This window comes from Amphibalanus amphitrite, unplaced genomic scaffold, assembly GCF_019059575.1.
Source record: "Amphibalanus amphitrite isolate SeventyFive unplaced genomic scaffold, NRLGWU_Aamphi_draft 000826F_arrow, whole genome shotgun sequence".
Taxonomy (NCBI): domain Eukaryota; kingdom Metazoa; phylum Arthropoda; class Thecostraca; order Balanomorpha; family Balanidae; genus Amphibalanus; species Amphibalanus amphitrite.
The window spans coordinates 47,792-70,743 of NW_024882320.1; the positions used below are offsets into that span (position 1 = coordinate 47,792).

The 22,952-nt window shown below is 49.9% G+C and overlaps 3 protein-coding genes across 6 annotated transcripts in view; 2 read left to right on the forward strand and 1 right to left on the reverse strand.

The window, feature by feature from the left end:
* Positions 1 to 1,648: 1,648 nt before the first annotated feature.
* Positions 1,649 to 22,336, reverse strand: LOC122366707 (protein O-mannosyl-transferase 2-like). The gene is made up of 15 exons (XM_043339224.1): positions 22,131 to 22,336; positions 21,687 to 21,788; positions 20,130 to 20,214; positions 19,815 to 19,919; positions 19,418 to 19,526; positions 18,910 to 19,018; positions 8,540 to 8,887; positions 7,677 to 7,826; positions 7,158 to 7,329; positions 5,825 to 6,083; positions 5,511 to 5,659; positions 4,960 to 5,155; positions 4,476 to 4,616; positions 2,576 to 2,687; positions 1,649 to 2,300 (listed from the first exon to the last, which is right to left on the reverse strand). Exons 1-15 carry the CDS (start codon positions 22,199 to 22,201, stop codon positions 2,195 to 2,197), a joined length of 2,214 nt encoding a protein of 737 aa, XP_043195159.1. The 5' UTR covers positions 22,202 to 22,336; the 3' UTR covers positions 1,649 to 2,194.
* LOC122366709 (cytochrome P450 18a1-like) lies at positions 15,335 to 18,905 on the forward strand. Its single transcript, XM_043339226.1, has 2 exons — positions 15,335 to 15,882; positions 17,046 to 18,905. The coding sequence occupies exons 1-2, from the start codon at positions 15,801 to 15,803 to the stop codon at positions 18,434 to 18,436; spliced, it is 1,473 nt and encodes a 490-aa protein (XP_043195161.1). The 5' UTR covers positions 15,335 to 15,800; the 3' UTR covers positions 18,437 to 18,905.
* A 271-nt stretch (positions 22,337 to 22,607) lies between the features above and the next one.
* The window catches only part of LOC122366710, a 29,054-nt gene continuing 28,709 nt past the window's right edge, over positions 22,608 to 22,952 (forward strand). The window contains exon 1 of one of the 4 annotated variants that reach the window (XM_043339229.1): positions 22,608 to 22,694. The gene's annotated coding sequence lies outside the window, so the exon portion shown is untranslated. Of the gene's footprint in view, positions 22,699 to 22,952 lie in introns of all 4 variants that reach the window. The other 3 variants (XM_043339233.1, XM_043339232.1, XM_043339230.1) reach the window with 3 other exon arrangements.

Sequence of the window (22,952 nt, forward strand, 5' to 3'; positions counted from 1 at the left end):
CATCGTCCACTCTTCTGACTCTTCATACGGCCTTGGTTCTGACCAAACCGAGCAGCACCGGTGACAATAGATCACCGTCGGCCCCATCACACCCCTTAGGTGGTCGCCAGCCTGGCCACTGGCCAGTCGCCCCCACCACAACAATAGTGGGACGGACAGGGGCCCTCGGATCTGGGACTGCGGCTAGGGCAACGGCAGGTGGTCACTTCAGAGGCCGCCAATGGCGTTATAGGTTCTGGGAATCGGGCGCAATTCGGTGAGACGCCGTAAAATGGCGGTGTGCGCGTGACACGAAGACAGCGGAATGGGTAAAAGGATGGGCAGTAGAGACAATCGGAACGAATGTGTAAGGAGTAAGGACGGTTTGTCCCGGAGGCAATGCAAGGTATGCTAGACTTTTAAGAACACTACAGAGATCTTAGGTGATAATCAAATGGAACCTAATCACAGGCAATCTAAATAAGGCATTGCAACAAAATGGAAGCGGTTTCTGAGCAAATGAGCCGAAAAATCATTGACACGAAACTTTCCCGAAACATTGTTCTACATAGCTATTTATGCCGATATTTTGACTTGAACAGTTATCAAATCAGGCGGATGCCGCTGAATGATAGGTACTATCAACCTCGCTACTTGTTTGAATGCTAAAACGAGGCACCAATCATGCATGCATATTGCATAGGTAGCCGGTTGGTATCTCCTTATTACATATTTCGCAATTAAAAAATAATAACACATTTACCACGGAATACCGGATTTCGTAATTAACACCGATGACAGGCTACGTTGAGTCTCATCACTCATGCAGGCAAAGTAGGGAGATCAAACACTTGTGGCTACCCGCTTTGCCCCCTTCTCATGATTCACCTCCCGACTCTGCCTGCATATCAAACACCGCACCTCGTCCCCATTCCAGCTGAGGCCAGGCCCGGTGTGCTCGAGCAGACGCCTGCCACCAACCTTCCAAATATCAGACATCAGGCCGAGGTCAGGCAAATAAAAACAATTGGCACGCACATACGCAGTCGGCATAAACAGAAGAATGCGAGTGCATTTATCCATGCGAGGGCAGCAGCCACCAAACAATTCATCTCCCTGGAAGTTTGCGTTCTCAATGACAGGCACAATTCTCCGGAAATGACGAATGAAAAGGATTGTATAGAACCTTGATTATTGTGAATGCGAGTCAGCAGCCCGAAGAAGCCTGATGAACTTGGCCTTCAAAACTGTCGAAAAGGCACTCTCCGCTCTTTTTCAGACGCATGCACATAACTTTGAGCCACTCGTCTGGAGGAACTGACAAGGCCATTCGAGCAGCACTTCACAATGGCCGGGCATTGTGACATATGGGGCTCCGAGATACGAATGTCCCGGTGGCTCCCACTTCGGTCAGTCACGAATACGCAGAGTGATGAATTCTACATAGACTTACATCTACATCTCCGTTCCAATCGCCAATGTGACTCGATATACGACAGCCGTTTGCTTCATCGTAGCTTGACCGTTCAGTTTCTTTTGCACTTGTAGCGGGCAATTGCTCCCTGCTACAGCTCACATGGCTGGTGACCATCTACCATCAGTCGTACCGACCGCTGCATTTCACCAACACAGCAGAAGTAGGTAGGTCCTTGGCTTATGAAAAACGGTATCCCTGCCATCACCTTTATTTTGAGGGTCATTTTATACAAATAGGTACAAAATCACAGCTGCAATGCATGTAACCATACGTCGGTCTGAGCAATAACAACTAGGAAAATAAAGGTAAATAAATCAAAACACGTCCCGGAACATTTAGAGCAGTATGAAACATGTGTCATCCTTCAAGTAACGGCACAGTTCTGCAGCCATACGTTTCATCATCAGATCTAACAGCACACAGCATAGAAACATACATTTAACAGCCAACCATCTTCAGTTGAATCCATAATAATCCGTTATAAAGAAAAAATAACAAGTAAAGTGGTCCACCAATTTTTCGTTTCAGATCATTGGCTCCATTGAAAACAGTTCAAACAAAACAGCTAGAAAATAATCGTTGTTCCTAGTTTCACGAGACCTGAACCCGTTGTGAAGAGTCGCCAGATCTATATCATCATATACTCAACCAGCCAATGGCGGTACGAGAACCTGTGACGCGGCACCCGTCCAGCCAATAGCGGCACAGGAACCTGTGACGTGGCACCCATCTAGCCAATCAGAACTCCCAGGAGTCCATCCAGAGGAGGTGGTCGTACCGGTGACCTGGCTCCTTCTTCTCCGGACCGCTCATACCGTAGGTGAGCGGCGCAAACAGGTAGAAACTGCAGAATAGAAACATAGGCAGTCTTACAAACTGTTCAGTGTAGTACGGACCAAAAACATGGTACAGTAGTTCACCTTTCCATTGCTCGCTGGTAAATAAATTAAAATAAAATCCTGAAATCAAATATAACACTTAGTTGTGAACCGTTCCAGTCTACGGAGAATCAATATGCATGACTTAGAATTGCACTTTCTAGTTAACTGCAACAAGAAGTTAACTTAAAATCGACCATATGTGACAGTCCCGTAAGGAAGGAGTGACTGTGTCAATCACCTATAGGTCAGGATGGACAGGTAGACGACCGCGAACGCCGTCCAGGTCTGGTCCACCCGGAACGAGGGCACTGCGCGCGGCAGGCTCTCCAGCATGTAGTTAACCAGCACACCTGCGAACGGAGGACGGTAGGCGTCAGTGACGAGAAAGACGACGGAAGCAGGCAGTCTGGGGTGAGACCACGGCTAGGGGCAGTGCTACTCAACGGTTAGGCAAAACATTTGGCGTATAGATGTAATACTGAAGGGCAAATTAAGTCACATCCCATGACAATTATTTTCTCCGGTCTCGAAGGAGCCTATTCAAATGACAAATAATTTATCTCAGTCAGCTTTCTCCCCACAAACGAATTACTTTCTGAGATCCGACATTGACGAGTAGCACACGCAATGAAACAAATGGCGACCAGCTTCTCTCCCCATCAATCTATGGGACGGCCATTGTTTGTACAAGAGGCAGACTTTCAGCAATTCTTTGCTGACTCTGATGAGTGAGAAGTGAGCTTAATCAGTGCGCTAATTGTCCCACTAGCGACCGTCCCTTGATTACCATAAAATAAATAGGAGAGATCGGATGTCAAACTACACGGCTATCCAACTAGCAGAACAGTCATTAAAACTGCGGACACCCTACCTCCGAGACCAGTCGTGACTGAAAGCCGCGCACAGTGCTTTCATTCCAACTCAGTGCGGCAGTGAAAAGACATCCCGAGTGATACTGTACATGTGGCGCTCACAGTACACACTGCTCTGTAGACAGCACTTTGAGGATCAGCGCATGTTGTGAGCTGTGTTGACTTACAGCGACAGTGTACAGCAAGGCGCAGGACAATGCGTCAACTCGTTATATGCTGTCTACTGTTGGTCTGTGCCGTTGTATGCATCTGCCAGTCTTCCACATCTGGTCGTCAGCTTTCGTCAGTCTCGTCCCACTCTGCCCCGCAGCAACCGGCTTCAGTCTCGTCCCTGCCTGCCCCGCCACAGCCGGCCCGCGCCAGCCATCTAATGTCGCCCCTGCCGCAGCGCCACCTGGCCCTGGCCGCCGGTATCACCGCTCTCAGCCTGGTGGCGCTGACAGGAGCCCTCACCCTCCTACCGCTGACCATTCAACCAGACACAGCACGGGCTGGTGACTTCAACCGAACGCCTCAGGTGACGGAGCCGGACCCAACAACGACCCCCAGCCCGGCACCGGATCTTACGATCGACCCCGGAGAGATGGAAGGGCTGAGCTTCTGTTCCGTGCCGGATACCGCCGACGGATGCCCGCCCGGACAATACTGCGCACGCACGCGCGGTGTGAGTGTGTTTGTGTGCGCGAGACAGGTGGACAGAGGCTCGCTGTGTTACTACGACTATCAGTGTCAGTCGGGCCATTGCGAACCCGTTTACCCCATCGGAAGGTGCTTGTAGTGTGTACCAGTGATGAAATAAATGTCAAACATATGTATGTAGGACTAGGGCAACAGGTCACAGCATACATAAACAATAAATATCGACAGGGATTCCCAATAGACATAAGACAACCACTGCATAATGTATATGCAATATGCATTCGACCGAAACAGCACACCTGAGCACGGCTAGCATCTCCATTCATGTCGGCCGGCCACCGACCGTGTGGCAAAATCACTCATCAGACACCAGCCATGAGGGACCCAACAGACTCCATAGTCATAAAGTAATCACTCGAGACCAGCGTCGTAAAAGACCCGCAAGTCGCGAGACATCATCTCAACAAATGACTCATCCGGACATCATAAAAGACACAGCAGACATCACAAACCACTCAACTTGACATAATCTCCACGAATGATTGTACGGACATCCACTGCATAAATACCTCACCGGACATCATAAAACACTCAACCGGATATAAACAACATTTCTAGAAGACTCACCAGACATCATTGAGATGAAGAGCTGTGCCGGGAAGTAGTGGTGGTAGTAGAGGATGCGGCCCATCCCGTAGAAGGGGAAGTAGTGCAGCGCCCAGGCCAGCATCAGCCAGTTACAGGCGTAAGTCAGGTTCGCCTTACGCACTGCAGGGAGACGATGGAGTCAGTCAGAGAAGGGGATACAATTTCGCCGATAGACACAACAAGGTCCGCTGCACTGTTCTTAACACAACACAGTAGGTAAGATAGTTTCCGTGATCCTTTGAAAGCATCATTTCAGTTCTCAGCTGAAGAAGTAAAAAGATAGGCTTACTTTCATTACAGCAATTTAACATGCTGACAGATGTTCAGGTTTAGGGGGCACCCGACCCGTAAAAGTCATCGGTGCCCTATAAGAGCTGTATCAACCCAGCCCACTATCCCAGACCACCTCCGTTCCATCTCCTCCCCTCCCAGCTTCCCTCCCCGGCGCTGAGGTTTGACTCACCCCTCTCCTGTGCCGACTCCCTGACGCCGCGCGCAGAGCTGACAAAGTTCCACACGTAAATGACGGCGTAGAGCGCGATGAAGCCCAGGTTTCCCCACCAGATGACCGGGTTGCCCATCATGTAGATGCGGATCTCGTGGTCCTTGTGCGGCCCCGGCTCCCGCTTGTCGGGATCGCCGATACTGAACCACTGACCCTGTGGAAAAGAGGATGGTGTGGGTCAAATTCACGGATCGATGTCGTAAGAATTGGCCCGGTTGGACAAATTAAAGATACCTTGCCAGATGAAATATATTATTAGGGTGGCTTAACTGCACTACCAGAATATGGTTTTGTGGCATAAGACAAGCATCGCTGCTATTCCTCTATCCCAGGCTACTGATCAGTGAATCCAGTGTCAGAACAAAGCCCATGTCGTTGACAAATTACGGGTAAGTGACCCGTACATATCTCAACGATCCAATCCACGTCACTGAATAGCGACCCAGTGACACAGTACATGCCAATGATCTGGTGCCCCAGTGACCTGTGACCCAGTTTATGTCACTGACCTGATAATCGATGGGCCACTGCCACGGTCGCGAGGTGACCTCGCCTTCTTTGGGCTTCAGTCCAGCGTTACCCTGGAACTGAACCATGTGCGCCTCGAAGAACTTTTCCAGGAAGCTCGGCTGGTAAATGGCAAAACTGACATTCGGCACTGGAGCGGAAAAAAACGCGAGTCAGAACGGGTACACACTGCACAGCATACATGAAGCAAACTTCGCCTGCATGCACTACATGCTGAGATAATGAATTGCAGACAACTGTCCATCACGATTTCAAAAATTTCATCGATTCCGCCTCCACATAGGAGGTCACTCACATTTATCATAGTAGTTCTCCTCGAAGTTCCAGAGCGCGAACTCGGCGCGTGTGTTGGGATTGCACGTGACCTCCTGCTGCTCGTACCCCCACTTGGGCAGCTGTTTGTTGTGCGAGAAGAGCGCACATCCCACCATGTAGTGAATCAGACGGAACCGGTCCGTCACCACGTTGATCTGGTCGCCCTCCTTGCCGTCCACCAGCTCAATACGCCACACGTCGTTGCTGTCGCCAGTGCCGTTCTCGCCGTAACCTGACACCTGGCGGGAGAATGGGGAGATAGAGGTTAGGAAGCTGTGGATAGATGGGGACACCATTAGGTGACGTTCGAAAGCTCAAAGAATCCTGAGGGAGCGCGTGAGCCGAGCAGTATAAAGTCTCGTAAGCTTTGTAAAACGATCACACCGTTCCATGCTTCTATCCTAAGGATACTGAAATCCTTCTCCTCCACACCGCCACCCCCTTCCGGGCTGGACAGGCAACTTTATCTCATGCGGGCTGCTCCCTTGGAGCGGCACCGCTGCTCCCGAGGGAGCGCACCCCGTAGCCGGGTGCAGTGAGTGCCTTGGGGCTGGGTGGCCTGTCCTCTGGACGGGCTCAGCCCCGGCGACTCACTAGGGTGCCTGCCCAGACCAATGTCTCCCCCTAATTCACATCATCCTTCCGGCTCTGCAATGGTCTTGTCGACCGAAAGGGCCTAACCCAACAAAACAAACAAACAAACAAACAAACAGTAAAACGATCACCGTTCCATGCTTCTATCCTCAGGATACGGAAATCCTTCTCCACCACGCCGCAACCCCCCTCCGGACTGGGCAGCAACTTTATCTCATGCGGGCTGCTCCCTTGGAGCGGCACCGCTGCTCCCGAGGGAGCGTACTCCGTAGCCGGGTGCAGTGAGTGCCTTGGGGCTGGGTGGCCTGTGCTCTGGATGGGCTCAGCCCCGGCGACTCACTAGGGTGCCTGCCCAGACCAATGTCTCCCCCTAATTCCTATCATCCTTCCGGCTCTGAAATGGTCTAATTGGACCGAAAGGGCCTAACCCAACAACAAAAAAAGTAAAACGACCATCAATATTTTCGAACATAGCCTGACGCTTTTTCGGGGAGACTCTCCGTTCAAATCTGTACTCGACCTTCATTATTCCAGTCCCCGGATATTGCGAGTTTCAAAACAGGAATTGCAGCAACCAGCTTTGCTAAAATTTATAGGCCTAGATCGGCTATCAACCCACAGATAATCAAGAGAAAAATATCAGAACCTCTAAAGACCCTCTCTGAGATACACCTAGCCTCGCCGACCACCTCAGTGATCACCACCCTAACTCAGCTGACCTGGAAGTGTCGTTTGGTGACGGGCGCCGGGTGACGGTGGCTGTGCAGGTTCCGTGACGTGGCCTCGTGCTCCAACCTGATCAGGTCGCCCGATTTGACACACTCTGGCTTGAAGTCGGGCTGGGCTTCCTCCTCCTCCGAAGGCATGTCCACGTCATAGCGCTTCACCAGCCTGAGGGAACAGACGGATGGGAACGGTGTTAGATGTCGCTGTCTGTACCGGGAGGCGGCATGAGCAATTTAATCGGCACAGCGAATATTGTCGATCGACAAGAAGCATGCAAAGTCAACCCTTAGTTATTAATAGCACCACAGTTCCCTCAAAATTACATCACACAATACACTTCTCCTTCGCTTTGAACCAAATCTTCCATAAACCAATCGAGCCTAGCATAATGCCTCTGATTATTTTCTGCTTCCTAATTCGACACTCAAACCGTCTCACATTAACCAGCTCGTTGGGCTCTTCTCCTAGCTGGCAGGTAATCCCAAGACCCCTGCGCCTGCCGTGCCACTGACCAGATGTTGTTGTAGTCCTTGTGTGAGTAGGTGGTGACCTGCTGCTGAACGGGACCCGCCTCCGGGGGGTAGAGGTGCGGGTGGGAGTGCAGGTAGGCGCCGGCCGTTCGGTGGTTCTTCAGGGTCACACCGGCGCCGTAACAGATCTCCCTGTGGCCAGAGGAGGGGAGAGACGGGGCATCGGTCAGCAAGAGTTTTGAAGAACAAAAGTACCGCCTGGTAGGTCTGCAGTGATGCAGGACATGACGCCTACATTGTAGATGAATTCAACTCATTATTGAACAAATGAGTGTTGTTAAAGCCTGCCAAATAAGGGCGCTTGACGAGATTCAATCAACAACACAAAAAATGGAAACTTATCCAAATTGAGACACACAATGCGTAGCAAAGTGCTTGGGAAGTTGGCTGCAATATTGTCATCATGTTGGCTACTGATCATGAAGACATGACACAAGTTGCCTGTTAACACTGTTGTTTTGCCTGTCCCGTAGCTCAGTTGGTAGAGCATTGGACTCCCGGTAGTGAGAGCCCGGATTCGAGACGCTCCGGCGCTCGATATTTGAGACTCCTGACGGGGATGGTCTGCGGTTGGTGGGAGCAGCCGCACCCAGTTGAAGTCAGTTGAGTGGGACAGGCCGTGTCCGGCTTTGAAGGGCACGCTAAACTTTGGCATCTAAATTCTCCCGTTACCCGGAATTGCGCGATCGGACGGTAGGGGTCGGGGTCTACGCAACAAGCTCTGGTTAGCGTGGGCTCCGGCTCTGTCAATCCGTCCATTCAAACATTCGAGCAAAATTTATAAAAAAAAACACACAATGAACGCACCTATTCCAAGCTCATGTTCTACTCATTGAATCACTGACCTGGGCATGCTGGCGTTGTGCAGAGAGTTGCCCTCCAGTTGACTCTGGAAGGCCGAGCCGAAGTGGCCGTCTCCCGGGCCCGACTTGGAGAGCACCGTGAAGTGCACGTAGTAGGCGAACATGTACAGCACCGTCGGCAGCAGGATCAGACACAGCGCGCGCGCCAGGAAGTGCTTCACCGTGTAGCTGATGGGGTACGAGAGGTCGCCGAGGATGTCCCAGATGTCTTTGATGGTATACAGGCCGACCAGCACGACCACGAAGAGGCCGACAAACTTGACGGAGATGGCGCCGGCCAACATGGCGCCCGTGAACGCCATCCAGCTCCACCAGGAGACGGTGAACGGACTGGAAACACACAGCAGCACTCAGAGTCAGCAGGACGTCAACGGAACATCAACATTCGACGGGCTCACAGCAAAGAGGAATACTGTCATTTTTGCACTGATAAATCTGTAATCGTCCACAAATAACGAACAAAGCAAAAATGAAAATATATTAATTGAGAGATTCGGAAAATCAACGAGTCAAAGAACAATGAACAAACCATCGGGTAGCAAAACTGAGCAAAATGAGGAATCACAGGTATAATAGTAAAATGCATGACTTATCTCTCATGTATTTCAGAAAAGAGTTCAGCGCGAGACCCTACATACATAGATGGGACGTGCTGACTAAAACGCAAATATCAACATTAGGATGCGAAAAATGTAAACTACAGGGACGATATTTTCCCCACACTTTATTTACAGTAAAATACACTTTGAGCTACAGTAAAATGGTTCGGCGCCGACTTTCCAGTCCACAGACCCGGGCGGCCTCTATAACATGTGGTGCGAAAGTATAGTTTCTAGCTCGTACGCAATGTGGCGCAGGCCAGCCGACTGGCGGCAGTCTTGAACCAGAGCGCAATGGCAGCAAAATTGCCAAGGCAAGAGGAATGAATAATGCATTAAACCACCAAATCCACATTATTTGGCGTCGTTCCAGAGGCAATGTCACGGCGAAACCCATCGTTTAAACGTGCAGCTATCTGTGGCGTGTCATACTTTCTCCCGACCGGTTCGGTATCTGTATTATCACTTTAGACGAGCGTCATGGCTGGGATGTTTGAAAGGAATGCGCAATGCGCGCGGTCATACGCACTACCAATGTGCGCTGCACTGGGTGACGGCGAATGCCGGGGAAGCTACGGAGCATCGCGATGTGCCAGGTTGAAGTGAAACGATGATGAGTTGTGATAAGCCTCCACGACACACTTGTGCTCTGTGCGGTGCGGTGCACACGTGTGCACAAGTGCATTGCCGTCAGCAGCTGCAGCCAATACCAACGAGAGCCGGGGAACCAGGATGATGAAAACAAAACAGACGAGAGCAAGTGGCACGCTAAATTTGTGAAGTAAAAAGGGCGAGCGATATTTCGTAATTACAGGCAACAGCGAAACTTCGAACGGCTTCAGACATGCCCACAAACTCAACGTCCAAATAGCAGCACATTCCAAAGGGAAAACATATATATTTTCGTACAGTCCAAAATAACCTCTTAACGAGTCGAGCACTGTCTGATAATGTCCGAACTTCATCCAGCTCCAGATTGCACCGATATCAGAGCGGGTAGCGTGCAAGAAGCATCCTCCCAAGACCGGTTGTGACGCCACCAACCGGTCTCCCTCTCATCCTCACGGACGGCGGGTTTTTCTCGCCGGATGAGTGGTCGCAGCTGTGGTGCAATCAACAGTCCACAAGCAACACCACCCCCGCTGCCAAGCAAAGCCGACAGGGGATGGAGAGGAAACTGTTTAATCGAAAGCACAAACACAAACTGGTGGGTGGCAAACACGATCGGAGCATGAATATTCCATTTGTTAACAGTGAACCAACAACATGACACAATACCGTGGCTAACAACAGAGTTGTCTTGTTACATTCCGCATTGTTGGCGAACACCACCACAAACGAACGTTAGATGAAGATCATCTACGAGAGCGCTGGCAGTCGGACATCAGCCCACTGCAGACCCGTTCTCGCTCCTCATCTCGCTGCTAGTCGACTAGGAATGTGACGGGATAGCCCCACCGCGGCACCGCGGAGCGCCGGTAATCCCTCGATGAGACCGATCTGAGGTGCCCTTCACCTGCACTCGACCGGCCCGGCCGCCCACACGCGTCTCTGTCCGCCTGGCCCAGTGCCCCGGCCCGCTATGGGCCTCGGAAAGGTCTGAGAGGACCGTTGGACAGCAGCTACCCCGCCGCGGTACCGAGGGACGCCACGTGGGACGTGGGGCTCTGTCGATGTATCTATCTAGCCTTACTTTACTTCATCAAGGCAGCCAGGTATATACAATATACATACCTAAATGCAGGACAAAGCTACTGATGTGGTCTTTTACAGTCGCTATAAAAATCGCTATGACAAATTATAGAAACCACGATTTCGAGCATGGTCACTGCCGAATATGTGTAATGGAAATGGAAAGAAAACAAAACACAAAAATGGGCAGGGAAAACTTTATTGACGTTTTTTTTTTAATCATTAAATTGGCACAACACGATTCAAATGTGATAAAACATTCCAAAATCAGGTTTGTTTGTTTGTTTATTGGGGCTTTAGGGCGCGTCGACTGCAAAGGTCATTTTGCGCCCATAACGTCGCGCTAGTAAAACAAGTGTTTCAAAAGAAGAAACTTTCTAGATATCAAGACTAGAAAGTAGAAGACTTTATAAAAAAAGACAGGGTAAAATAAAACAACGCAAAAGCGTCGTAATAGACAACTGACTAGACAAGGAGACTAGAGAGGATTTGGGTCAGGTCGAGTAAATCGCTTGGAATTTGACTGCACGGATAAAGGAAAAGATGTTGCCAGATAAAACCCAGGGTGACTCGTCACCCAGCAGGCGGCGGACAGTGGTACCCGGAACGATGCGGCCGAGGTAGCGCGTCCGGTCTGGTTCTAAAAGTGGACAAGATAAAAGCACGTGGGCGACGGTGAGAGGCACGGCGCACCCGCCGCAAACGGGCTGCTCATCTCCGCGGAGAAGGTGGCCATGCGTCGCATACGTATGACCGATGCGGAGCCTGCATAAAATCACTTCGTTTGACCTGTTGTCTTGCGAGCAAGACCTCCAATGCTCCAGAGTCGGCTTCACCTCTCGGAGCTTCCTGCCTCCACGCAGGCGCCACTCTGCCTGCCACTCCGTTAGAATAAAAGATCGTACAGCAGGGTAAAAATCACGCGCCGGCAATGGCAACCGACGAGTGCAGGGTGCTGCAGCAGCACGCCTTGCAGCCGCGTCTGCCAGCTCATTGCCATGAACGCCAACGTGACTGGGAATCCAGCAAAACTGAACAGATTTACCCGATTGTTCTACTGACTGAAGCCGAGCTAAAATGTCTTGAACGATCGGGTCGGCTGGATTAAAACTCCGTAGGGCCAACAGGCTGCTTAGGGAGTCCGATAAAATCAAGTAAAAAGGTCCGTCCGATACCTCAATAAAACACAAAGCCTTCTCGATGGCAACAAGTTCCGATGAAAACACCGAGGCGAAAGATGGCAACGAAAATGAACGGGTATCGTCGCCAGCGACGAAAGAACAGCCCGCTCCCTCAGGTGTTTTAGAGCCGTCTGTGAATACAGGAATAAAACCATCGTAAGAGGCAAGGTGTTCCAAGGCTCGGACTCGTGCCTCTGCAGGCAGCAACTTGCCCTTTGGAACTGCAGAAAGCGAAAGATCCACCTGTGGACTGACACTTTTCCACGGTGGAGGGGGCGCAGCCCAGGTACGACGAACGTTACGCAATGCTATGTCAACTATTGAAAACAGTTCTTTCATGCGCACTCCGAACGAGGGTCGTAACCTTCCGTTACATCGGGTGGCATGCCGTGAAAAAACGTATGGGTACGTCGGGTGCATAGGAAATTGGCGCAGTTTCAGCGCGTACCGCATACCCAACATCTGACGGCGGAGTGAAAGTGGCGGTTCATGCGCCTCAGCAAGAATGCTGCTCCTGGGCGAGGTGCGGAATGCTCCGGTGGCTACTCGGAGTGCTGCATGATGGACTGTATCCAGGACCCTCTTGCTAGATTCACTCGCTGAATCGTAGACAAAAGAAGCGTAATCTAGCTTCGATCGTACAATAGATCGATATAGAAGAAGAAGGGTCCTGCGGTCCGCACCATAAGATGTGCGGGCGACACATTTTAAAACGTTCAGGGATTTAAAACATCGTTCCCGAAGTTTTAAATCCCTGAACGTAAATGTGCACATGCCCTTATGCGACATCCGTCGCCGGGTGCACCGTTGCACAGTCGAGGCGGCGTGCAACCCTCCCACCGTCCAATGACCGCCCGGCCGTCCAGCCCTCCATTCTCGGCCGGCGACGGGCACCGTTCACAGCGGCAGCAGCAGCGGTCACGCCGGCGGCGGGCAGCGACGGACGGCGCCGGCGAATCCTCCACCCGAGACGCGCCGCGCCGGTCGGGTCAACGTCCGCCCACCGGCCGCTTTTCCAGCGCACCTAGCCCGGGTCGGCGGCGGCTGGAGGCCGACCGTGGGTCGCTCCGGCACCCAGTGGACCTCTCTATGGTAGTCTCCGGCCACCAGCCGATCATGTCTTCGGCCACCAGCCGATCCTTTCCGATGATAGCCGACCCTCTCGGGTGACCGCAAATCAACTATCCCAGTCACCATCCCTCCTTATGTCCGGCTACACAGCGAGCTTTACGCTTCTGATATTTTTCGTTCTTGCGTGTTTTTTTTTGTTGTTCCATGGTTCTATTATCAGTTATCCGACTGATCTGCGGATGTATTTCTTCTATAGAAAAGACATACACGCTCTTATCACAGCTGCATTTTCATCTAAATTGCCCCGCATTCCTTGCGAATTTGGTTTCTTTCTCCATTGCTCATGGCTAACATTTTTTCTTGACTCATATTCAATACACTAAAATATCATAAAAAAGTTTCTGTAAACCAGATGTGCAAAAGTGACAGTGTAACCGGGGCTTCCCATAAGCAAACTTTAAAATCCAGTTTTGATTTGAAGTAGAGCCATCAGCCAAGGTAAGTTTAAAATCCTGAAAGTGCAGTAAAGGCGAAAATTAAATAAAAACGAGAAAAAGCTAAGCCTTCGACCCGCAATAAATCAATTCTATTTCGCCACTAAACAGCCTTCTCTATTCTCGCAGCTGACCCTCTCCCCGACCAGCACCTCTGCAACTATCACCCACCCCTCTCTCCGGATATTACCCGCCCCTCTCTCCGGCCTCTCACGGTCTCGGTCGGCCGACCGCCGGCGGCGAAAGTACGATGAGGCCCCACCGGCCGACGGCCGGTCAGCCGCCGCCGGCCGGCGAAACGGTACCGAGACGATCCGAGTCCGAGCGAAACGGGCCGAGCGGAAAAGGCTAAACGGGGTGTCCGATGGAATGGAAACGAGCGCACCTTCTGTCGGGATGTCCGTGCATTTCAAACGTAAGTCAGCAGCGAATTGCAAAGACCAGGGATGTCCGACTCCTGACTCGGTATGTCGGCGTTAGATATATGTGATAAAGCAGATAGGTATACAAAGGTATGAGTGCGAACGCCGTAACTGTGTTAAAGCTTGCCGAAATCGTACTGCATTCCGGCATCTTGAGGGAAAAGGGTTGACAGCAAAAAGAGGTTGCATCACAGCAGCAAGAGTGAGGCGGTCTCGGGTGATGATTTTAGACAGCGGTTAGAAACAGTGTTGTGCCAGCGCTGGCTGGGTGGCTCCGCCAAGTTTTACCGAACCGACGTCGGAATGTCCGCCACAGGGAGGGGGATGGGGGAGGGGTGCAGCTGCTGTGCAACAACCATTGTGGAATGGACGGTCGCTGACTTTGACACGCGCCTACAAAGCGGAAAATGATTGTGCGATTACAATAGGTTCCCTCAGAACCAACTCTGCCAATAATATCAGTCTGAGAGGAACAAATGAAACAGCAATAATTGTGTATTTTAAAGTAAAAAGCCAAGACAGCCGATTATTTTCCTTGTATTTTTTTTTCTTTCTAAAAACCGTTGAGTACAGACGGCAGAGCCAAATGCGTGAGGGCCCCTTTCCTTACATATAGGTAACCTCTTGGGGTCAGGAACGTATTCTGCTCGATAAAATTTAAGGAGCAGTCGGTGAGACTTTCAACAAAATGCATTTAACAGAAGAAGTCATCAATGTTCCTTTTTGCATCAAAAGTTAGAGCTATTACGTTATGCCTACCATGCAAATCTATGAAGTTTAGTCACCTGTCGTCAAACCCCTATAGCCTGTAGTGTTCACACTTTTCAGAAGAGCAAACCACTGCCAAACATTCTTCGCAAGGTCACTGGGACTTCCCGAGAGTGACATGAAAGCCTCGGCTTCACTGACCCCACACTGCAGCGATGTTCCAACATCCCTTAACATCTCAAAGGACAGAGACATGTGTTTTGGAGTGAACGTCACGGGTAGCACTAACGATCGTTTCTCAATTTCAGTATCAACCTACCCAATATCTTCTTTGGCTTCGATACCGTTCGTTCTGTCTTTCCCACATGAATAATGCATTTCCCCGACACTCAGCCGCCGAACCCTGCTGACTTCCAAACGACAGGCACATGTGTCAGCCATCGGCAGGTGGACAGGCGCCCTCATCGGATGACTATGTAGCTCCAACAGAGGCACGAGACCCCAGTCCTGACCAACAACAATACCGTCGGTTATCCCAGAGGTTACCCGACCCGACCAGTCGACGCTGACCCGTCGATATCGGGCGTATTTTTAGTCGGCGCTGCTGGAACTCTGGATGTGCCGAGGTCAGGCGGTGGTACGATTCAGCCCCGCCGAAGGACCACCTCAGACTCGGCGCTGGGACGCCGAGGGGCGCGCATCGGTGCCGGATACCTCCGGTCAGGAGGGTCAAACACTCCCTCTCAGAACAGTTTCGGGTCACGGAACTTCGGCACACCTGAACCCGAAAACAAACAAATATTGTTGCTGGTAGCGAAGCGTAAGGAAGACAACTTTGAAGTGCTGGATAAGTAGATACACCTGTGGGAAGTGAAGTGCCTCAACGCCCAGACTAAACGTGTCACCGAGTTCTGCGGCTTTCCTACCTGACGTGTCGTCCGGCCGTTCGGAACTCGTCCGCGCCGGGGAACGCGCCGGCCCCAAGAGTGCCGCTCTCTGCCTCTGCTGCTCTAGGCTTCGTCTGGGTTTGACTCTGAAACCATCTGCCGCCCAGGGCGTCTGACTCAGAAACCACCATGTTCGCCGCCGTGCTCTGCCTCGTGTCCATGGTGGCATTCATCTATGCCACGTGGCAGCGACTCCGCACCCAGCCGCCAGGTAAGACCAAAAGCCGTCACGGGACGGGACGGAGCGGGACGGGACGGCTTTCTCCTCATGGTGATGCGCCCGCCGCCGCGGCGCGCCGCGGGCCCAGACTCGCCGCTCAGAGACGGGGGAAGGGGGGGGGGGGAGGGAGCCGCAGTAGCCGAACGGTCACGAACACTTTCGCCGCGCGTCATGTGGATCTCTAGTCGCAGTCGGGCAAGTTTTACCATATGGGCGGTGATCGTGATAGGTATCAATGTTGGATCACAAACAGAACTAGTTTTTAGTTATGGCCAAACCCTAAGGGAAACTATGAAACGAGACCGGTGTTCCGAATGAATAATACCTCCCTATTGTGACTCAGTTGTAGATATGATGGTTGATATCGTGAATAATATTTCAAAAATATGTCATTAGCTTGCTTTTATGGTGAAAAATACATCCCATTAGAAAAATATTAAATTCACAAAGTAGTATTAAATTTCTATAGCACGAAAACGGCACACTACATATCAAATCAAGCCAAATAGTGCCTCGATATGACCCACTCAGTGCTCAATTCCGTTCCAAAGTTTTGAACCAGCACCTCGTTGTAAAAATAAGGGGAGTATTTAACTGTGTCCGCAATGTGCCAGCAGGAGCAGCTTTAATTAGCTGTGTCCTTAGGAACTGGCGGATCCGGAAAGGGGTCTTGTACGCTGCGGGGGAATACCCCGCAAAAAGTGTCTCCAATTTCCAAAAAAAAACTACCCGAATTTCGACTTCTTACGCACTACTGAGCGGTGTAAAAAACAAACGCTTTCTTATAGTTTTTCATTCTCGAAAACCCGCAAATTTTGTCGATTTCGGGCGCCGCGGGACGTGGGCATTTGCCCGAAATGCGTCCCCTGGATCTGCCAGCATCCTTAGGAGTTGTTTAGGAAGATAAGATTCGAGTCTCATTTCTGTCAGTTCTGAGTATCCGGAAGCATGTCTGTGTGACGGTTTTGAGTCTAAGATAGCGTCTCTGAAACGGTCCAGTCTCTCTGATAGCATCTTTGTGAAGGTTTCGAGGCTTTGAAGGCGTGTCTATGACAAAATCGAGTATCCGGCCTCGCGAGTAATCGACACGTAGCCGGCCTGTGACGAATTCGAGTCTCTGATAGCGTCTCTGTGACCGTTGTCTGCCGTTGCAGGACCCTGGGGTCTGCCCGTGGTCGGCCACCTGCTGCAGATGGACCAGAAGGCACCCCACGAGCCGCTGGCGCGCTGGGCTGCCCAATACGGCTCCATCTTCCAGGTGCGTATGGGCGAGCTACCCATCGTGGCCGTCTCCTGCCCCAGCCTGCTGGGAGACCTGCTGGCCCGGAATGAGGTGACCGGACGACCGGACACTCCGTCCCGCCGCCTGCTGCTGGCCGGGGGACGGCGTGAGGGCATCAGTCAGGCCGACAACGAGCTCTGGGGCGAGACTCGCCGCCTGCTGACCGTGCAGCTGGAAGGGCTCGGCGGGGAGGGACACTCGAAGTTGGAGCGCTCCATTCAGAGGATGGCCGACGAGTTTTGCGGCACCTTCTTGGCCAACAACGTCGGCAGGCGCGTCCAGCTGGGCGACGAGCTGGCGGCGGCCGTGGCCAACATCCTCTGGGGCATGCTGACCGGCGAGCGACGGGACGTCGAGGACACTGAGGTACAGGAGGCGGTGGCGGCTGCCGGCCACATGCTGCAGCGCTGGCACGCGGCGCGTCTGGCCGATGCGTTTCCCTGGGCCGAGCAGCTGGCGCTGATGCTGTTGCCGCCCGACCTGCCGCGCGAGCTGGACCAGCTGGCCGAGCGTCTCCTCGAGCCGACGCTGACCAAACTCCGCGGCGCCGCCGGCGAGGACCCGGACAAAGCGGCGGCGAGTTTCGCGTCGGCCTACCTCCAGGCACAGACGGCGCGACCGCTACTGCTGAGTGAGCAGCATCTGTCACACACAGTGCTGGACGTGCTGCTGACCGGCGGAGAGCCGACGGCCGCCACCCTCGAGTGGCTCGTCTGCTTCCTGTGCGCGCGGCAGGACGTGCAAGAGCGCGCGCAGCAGGAGGTCGACCTCGCCATCGGTCACAAACGCCTACCCACCTACGCCGACCGCGCGCGCATGCCGTTCCTGGAGGCTGTACTCATGGAGACCCAACGGCGCGCCGACGTCCTGCCGCTGGGAGAGCCACACACGGCCGCCCGCGACCTGTCTATCGCCGGCTACAGGATCCCCCGCGGCGCCCAGATCACACCCCTGCTGCGTGCCGTCCACCTAGACCCGCAGCGCTTCCCCGAGCCACTGGCCTTCCGTCCGGAGCGGTTCCTGGACGCCACTGGGAAGCTGCTGCCCAACGAGGCTCTGCTGCCGTTCCTAGTCGGTCGCCGTCAGTGCCCCGGACAGGCACTCGCCAGTGCTACTCTGTTCATTTTCCTAGCGGCCATTCTGCAGCGGTTCACACTCCGGTTCCCACCGGGCTTCCAGCACGACTTCGGTGTGCTCTGCGACGGTGCACGCGTTCTGCGACCGAGGCCGTTCAAATTCGTACCAGAACTACGTGAGGAGTGAGGCATACGACCGCAGCAGAAACGGCTTCTGAGCGTAATGTGATGCATCGCACACGCGGGTCGGCAGAAGTGCTAAATCGGAGCAGCAGAAGACGATAGTTTTGACGCTTGTACACGAACACTGCTGCCGAGTGCTGTCCTTCCATTGCCTTATACCTACCCAACCCCTTCAGTTGACTCAACGAGTTTACAGACACCCATGCCGTCTACATGCCGATGTTTATATCCGATCGATCGCGAACCCTGAGCATGCTCTTCCCCTCTCCAGCTCTTTTAACTCAATCAACAAATCACATACGGCTTCCTTAGAAATAGCGACATGATTAATCTATCTCAGTTTGTCGTACGATGGTGGGCGACGACGACGACGAATGTTTGATAGTTGTTGACTGGGGGAGTATAATGTATCCCAATCCCTTGTGTATGCAGTCATGCAGCCGTGTATAAGTGAGAATAAATGGCAATGCCACTTACTTGTGTCGCTGGTTGTAGAACTTGCTCTGACCCATCGCCGCGCCCATGATGAAGAACATGAGAATGGGATCGAGCAGGATGTACTGGTTCAGTGTCACCATTCCGTTGTCTGTAATAGTAAACATGAAACATCGGTGTGTTATTTTCCGTCACCAAAATTACATTTTTTAGTTACACCGAAGATATCAGATAACATTATTTTGTAACGATTAATCTCAGGCAGCTTTTGCCAAATTGTCAGGAAACTCAGATTTGTTTTTCAATAGAAAAACACAATTCTAACGAATAGTGTTTTAACTATTGACAATAAACCTTCGGTTATTTACCGTGAGTCGTAGGTGGCTAGCAGCGGAAAAATTGGTTGTACATTTACAGACATCAAAGGAAGGATGTTATCTATGGAAGGACGTATGAATCTCTTCTTTGAGGAAACAAGTAACAACACACTGGATCTCAAAAGTATCCACAGGACTGGTTGTGGTAGCAGGTACAAGCTGAGCCCACTTACCGAACAGGATGGCGGCGGCGGCGAACGTAGCGGCTGGCAGCGCGTGCGTCAGCTCCCACACGGTGATAAAGGCCATCGGCACCAGCGCAGCGCCCATCATCGTGCAGCCCTGGCCAGGTATTGGTGCATGGTCAGCCAGGCAGGCTTTAGGTGGCTATTCACCTTCACCCTTACAGAAGCTACTGCTAGGAATTAACTTGAAAATGGTGCAAGTAAAAAAGTGAAATGAAATTCCTTGCAAGAAAAAATTAAAGAATACAAAAGTGTGCCAAAGTCTTTTCCTTCATACATATGCAATGTTCCTTCTTAAATATGACAAAAACCTTTTAGCCAAATTGTAATTAAATAAAAGTACTGCATCCAAATGGTGAATGAAAGTAAACACAAAAATACTTACAAATCTCATGCCCAAGTAGTGTGTTTCATCAAACTTCTGTCCTGGTTTTTCAAACTCAAACTTTCCATCATAGCCAGTCAGATAGCCAAAGGCAGCAATGAGCATCTGAAAAAGTTATTATGTTCAGGTGAGCATTAACAACTCCAATGCCAGGCAATGATACATTTCACATGCATATTTGAAAGAAATAAACTCATGACACTGAGATAAACAAATGCTGGTCATGAATAAGCTCTGAAAATAATGTTATGCAATTAAACAGATATTGTATGTTTACATTTTTGCATTTATCCCAGATTTTGAATAGCTACTTACCTTTCCAGTGGGAGGATGAACATCAAAGAAAAATGTTCTGTTGATATACCAGCTAGCCATTTTTCCAAAGTGAGTTTCATCCCATCTGTAACAGTGGAATGCAGGTGATGTTAGCATAAATGACAGTAACATTCATAACAAACATTTGAAATTGATTTTTTTTAATGATGAACAAGATTAATAGTTGCCAGAGTATGACATCAAAAATATATAAGTTGAAAAACTTCAGCAAATAAAAATGATGTGGGTAAAATAAAAACTGATAGGGGAAGGAGGGTGAATTGCGCCACCTTAAGAAAAAACGTTAATTGCAAGAAAAGTGCTGGAGATATAAGCATGCACTGGTGACCATTTCAAAGGGGAGCTCATTGGCTACGATTTAAGAGCCTCCCGATCAATTAAGAATGTTTCGTTTGCTTCTGACAGCTGCTTTTTCAGAAACATGCAAAAGGGCGCATTTGCCAACAACTGCTGTAAATTGCGCCAGGGGGATGGCGCAATTAGAACCCAATTGCGCCCTATACTTTAACATGGCTAAGTGAATGAGACGGAATGCATACACCCCGCAGTCTAATGTCATTGCGGCTTACTTAAACATTTATAATGTTATTCAGGCTGGATGAATAATAAATGTAGATATAAATCGCGATGTTTTTTGCCCAGGTAGATAACTTTACATGTGTCCGTACGTACGCTTGTAAAAGTGCAACGAAAACGTTTCCTGTAACCGACTAGATATATGTGAACTTATGCGCCTATACAGTTAAATTTTCAATCGGTTCTCTCAAAATTAGTAATTTTTATCGTTTTGACAACTTAATGACATCAGTTTTTACTTTTTTATCATAGCTGTCACTTCTCACGCCTGAGTCCATGTTGAAAATGTCGTATTTTGTCAATTACACCACAAGTCGTAGCCTAAATGGCAGCTGCATTATAAGATTGACGATAGAGATAATTTGCGGACTGACGACAGCGGGCTGCTCCCTTGCCTGACATTAAACTCCTTCTTTATTGCAATCAGTTAATGATGCATTCATACTGTCGTGATACAATGGCTACACCATTATTCTATTTGCGCCCCCCTGGCGCAATTGCCATGGGCGCAATTAAAATTGAGGTACTTTTTAATAAAAGCATAGAAGTTATCATTAAGATGTTGCAGGAAGTTTACGGTTTCAGTGAAATACAATGAAAAAAGGGGTTTTCTTTCTAAATATCTCTCTGAAAATCACACAAATAACGTAAATTTTTATAGCCAACGGTTCAAAGTACTGCAAAAAAGTTAAGAAAACGCCATAACATCTTTGATGGCGTAATGAGCCTTGCTGATTGGCTTCATCGGAGTGTTTGGGCCATAAAATGAACAATCCAGTGGTGAAAATAATGTTTTCGAACACAAAATTATATACATGCCATTGAATCCGTGGGAATGTTGGTGGGCGCAATTGGTTAGGAGGGCGCAATACACCCACTTTCCCCTACTGCTTTAACTCTAAGTTAAGTTGACTGGATACACATAAGTCACATCTCAAATACAACCAGGACATAACTTACGCAACATGATCTGGTGAATCAAGGCGATAGAGCCTTGTTGCCATAGTCAAACAGAGTATGAGACCAAAAGTAGTCCACCACGTATGATCATCCTTGCTTTGCCTGAAATGAAAATGTGTTAGTTTTTCAATATAGATATAATTGAAGGTTGATGTAATTTAAGGTTTATCAAGACATGACTAAAACAACATTGGCATGAACATAGCAAGCAGTCTGGACTCGGAAATCAAAAGAATTTGAATTGGCAAAATAGGTATGTTGTGGGAAAAATTATTTGCTGCGATACCAACTGAGAGCAACACAATCAACTGGGCAAAATAAAAGTATAAGCTGGCATTTACTAGATGTTTATCATCCACAAATAACATTTAAGCTTCAGCCGACACTGACACGTTGACGTTGACGTAGGCAACCAGTCTTCGATATAGGCACACTAAAACTTACCTGAATTTATGAATCCATTTAGATATGCTCACAGGATCACCATCTGAACTTTTCGTAGTTTTTGCTTTCATCTTCGCACTCGCAGGTGCTTTTTTCGTAAAGCGGATTACCACACCACACACAAGTCACAACACCCCCAACCGGCCCAGGCGACGTAATGAACTGTATTGAGCGCTGGGCTGCGGAGAAAGTAGCCGCAGGCTCGCCACGTATGCCTTATTTTGGTAGGTAACTCTTGACAGCAGAACACCTTTTTCTATGGATTTTTTTGACGTATTTATAAATTTATCTTGTGTGGTTGCTTTATTCGGATAATAAACAAACAATCACATCATGTTTGTTTGATTTCAAATAATTTTTAGACAAATATATATCAATTAAATAAATATTGCAACATTTTCTTTAACTTGACGTCATCAAACAACGCTTTTACATGACATCACCAATGTTTTCAACCTGGCTACGAAACGGCAATGACCTTGAAAGTGAAAGCATTGCGCCGGGGGAAGAAGCGGGGAAGGGTCAGGGTATATTGGGGGAAGGGTTACCTCGTGTGTTTTATCGGTAAGTGTTTTTCTCGTCGATTTATTTCGGATCGGAGACCGGCGAAAGAAACAGGTGACTGTTGATAGTTAATGAGTGATATATTGATATGTCATTCTAGCATTCAATCGGCTGTGTAGTGCGCATGAACTTGCAGTTCACCGTTTATAATCATTACTGCACGCTCAGCCTTGATTTGCAAACTTGAACTCAATTTTATCAGAATTTTAGATGAAAAAATGTGATGGTTTCTGACCCTCAAATTAAAATTAGAAATCA

Excerpts from the sequence above, each read along its gene's own strand:
- LOC122366709 (XM_043339226.1), top strand. The coding sequence starts at position 15,801 with ATGTTCGCCGCCGTGCTCTGCCTCGTGTCCATGGTGGCATTCATCTAT. Across the intron at positions 15,883-17,045 it reads ACTCCGCACCCAGCCGCCAG|GACCCTGGGGTCTGCCCGTG; the intron begins GTAAGACCAAAA and ends CTGCCGTTGCAG.
- LOC122366707 (XM_043339224.1), bottom strand. The coding sequence starts at position 22,201 with ATGAAAGCAAAAACTACGAAAAGTTCAGATGGTGATCCTGTGAGCATA. Across the intron at positions 19,019-19,417 it reads CGCCGCCGCCATCCTGTTCG|ACAACGGAATGGTGACACTG; the intron begins GTAAGTGGGCTC and ends TTACTATTACAG. Across the intron at positions 5,156-5,510 it reads AGTGGCCCATCGATTATCAG|GGTCAGTGGTTCAGTATCGG; the intron begins GTCAGTGACATA and ends TCTTTTCCACAG.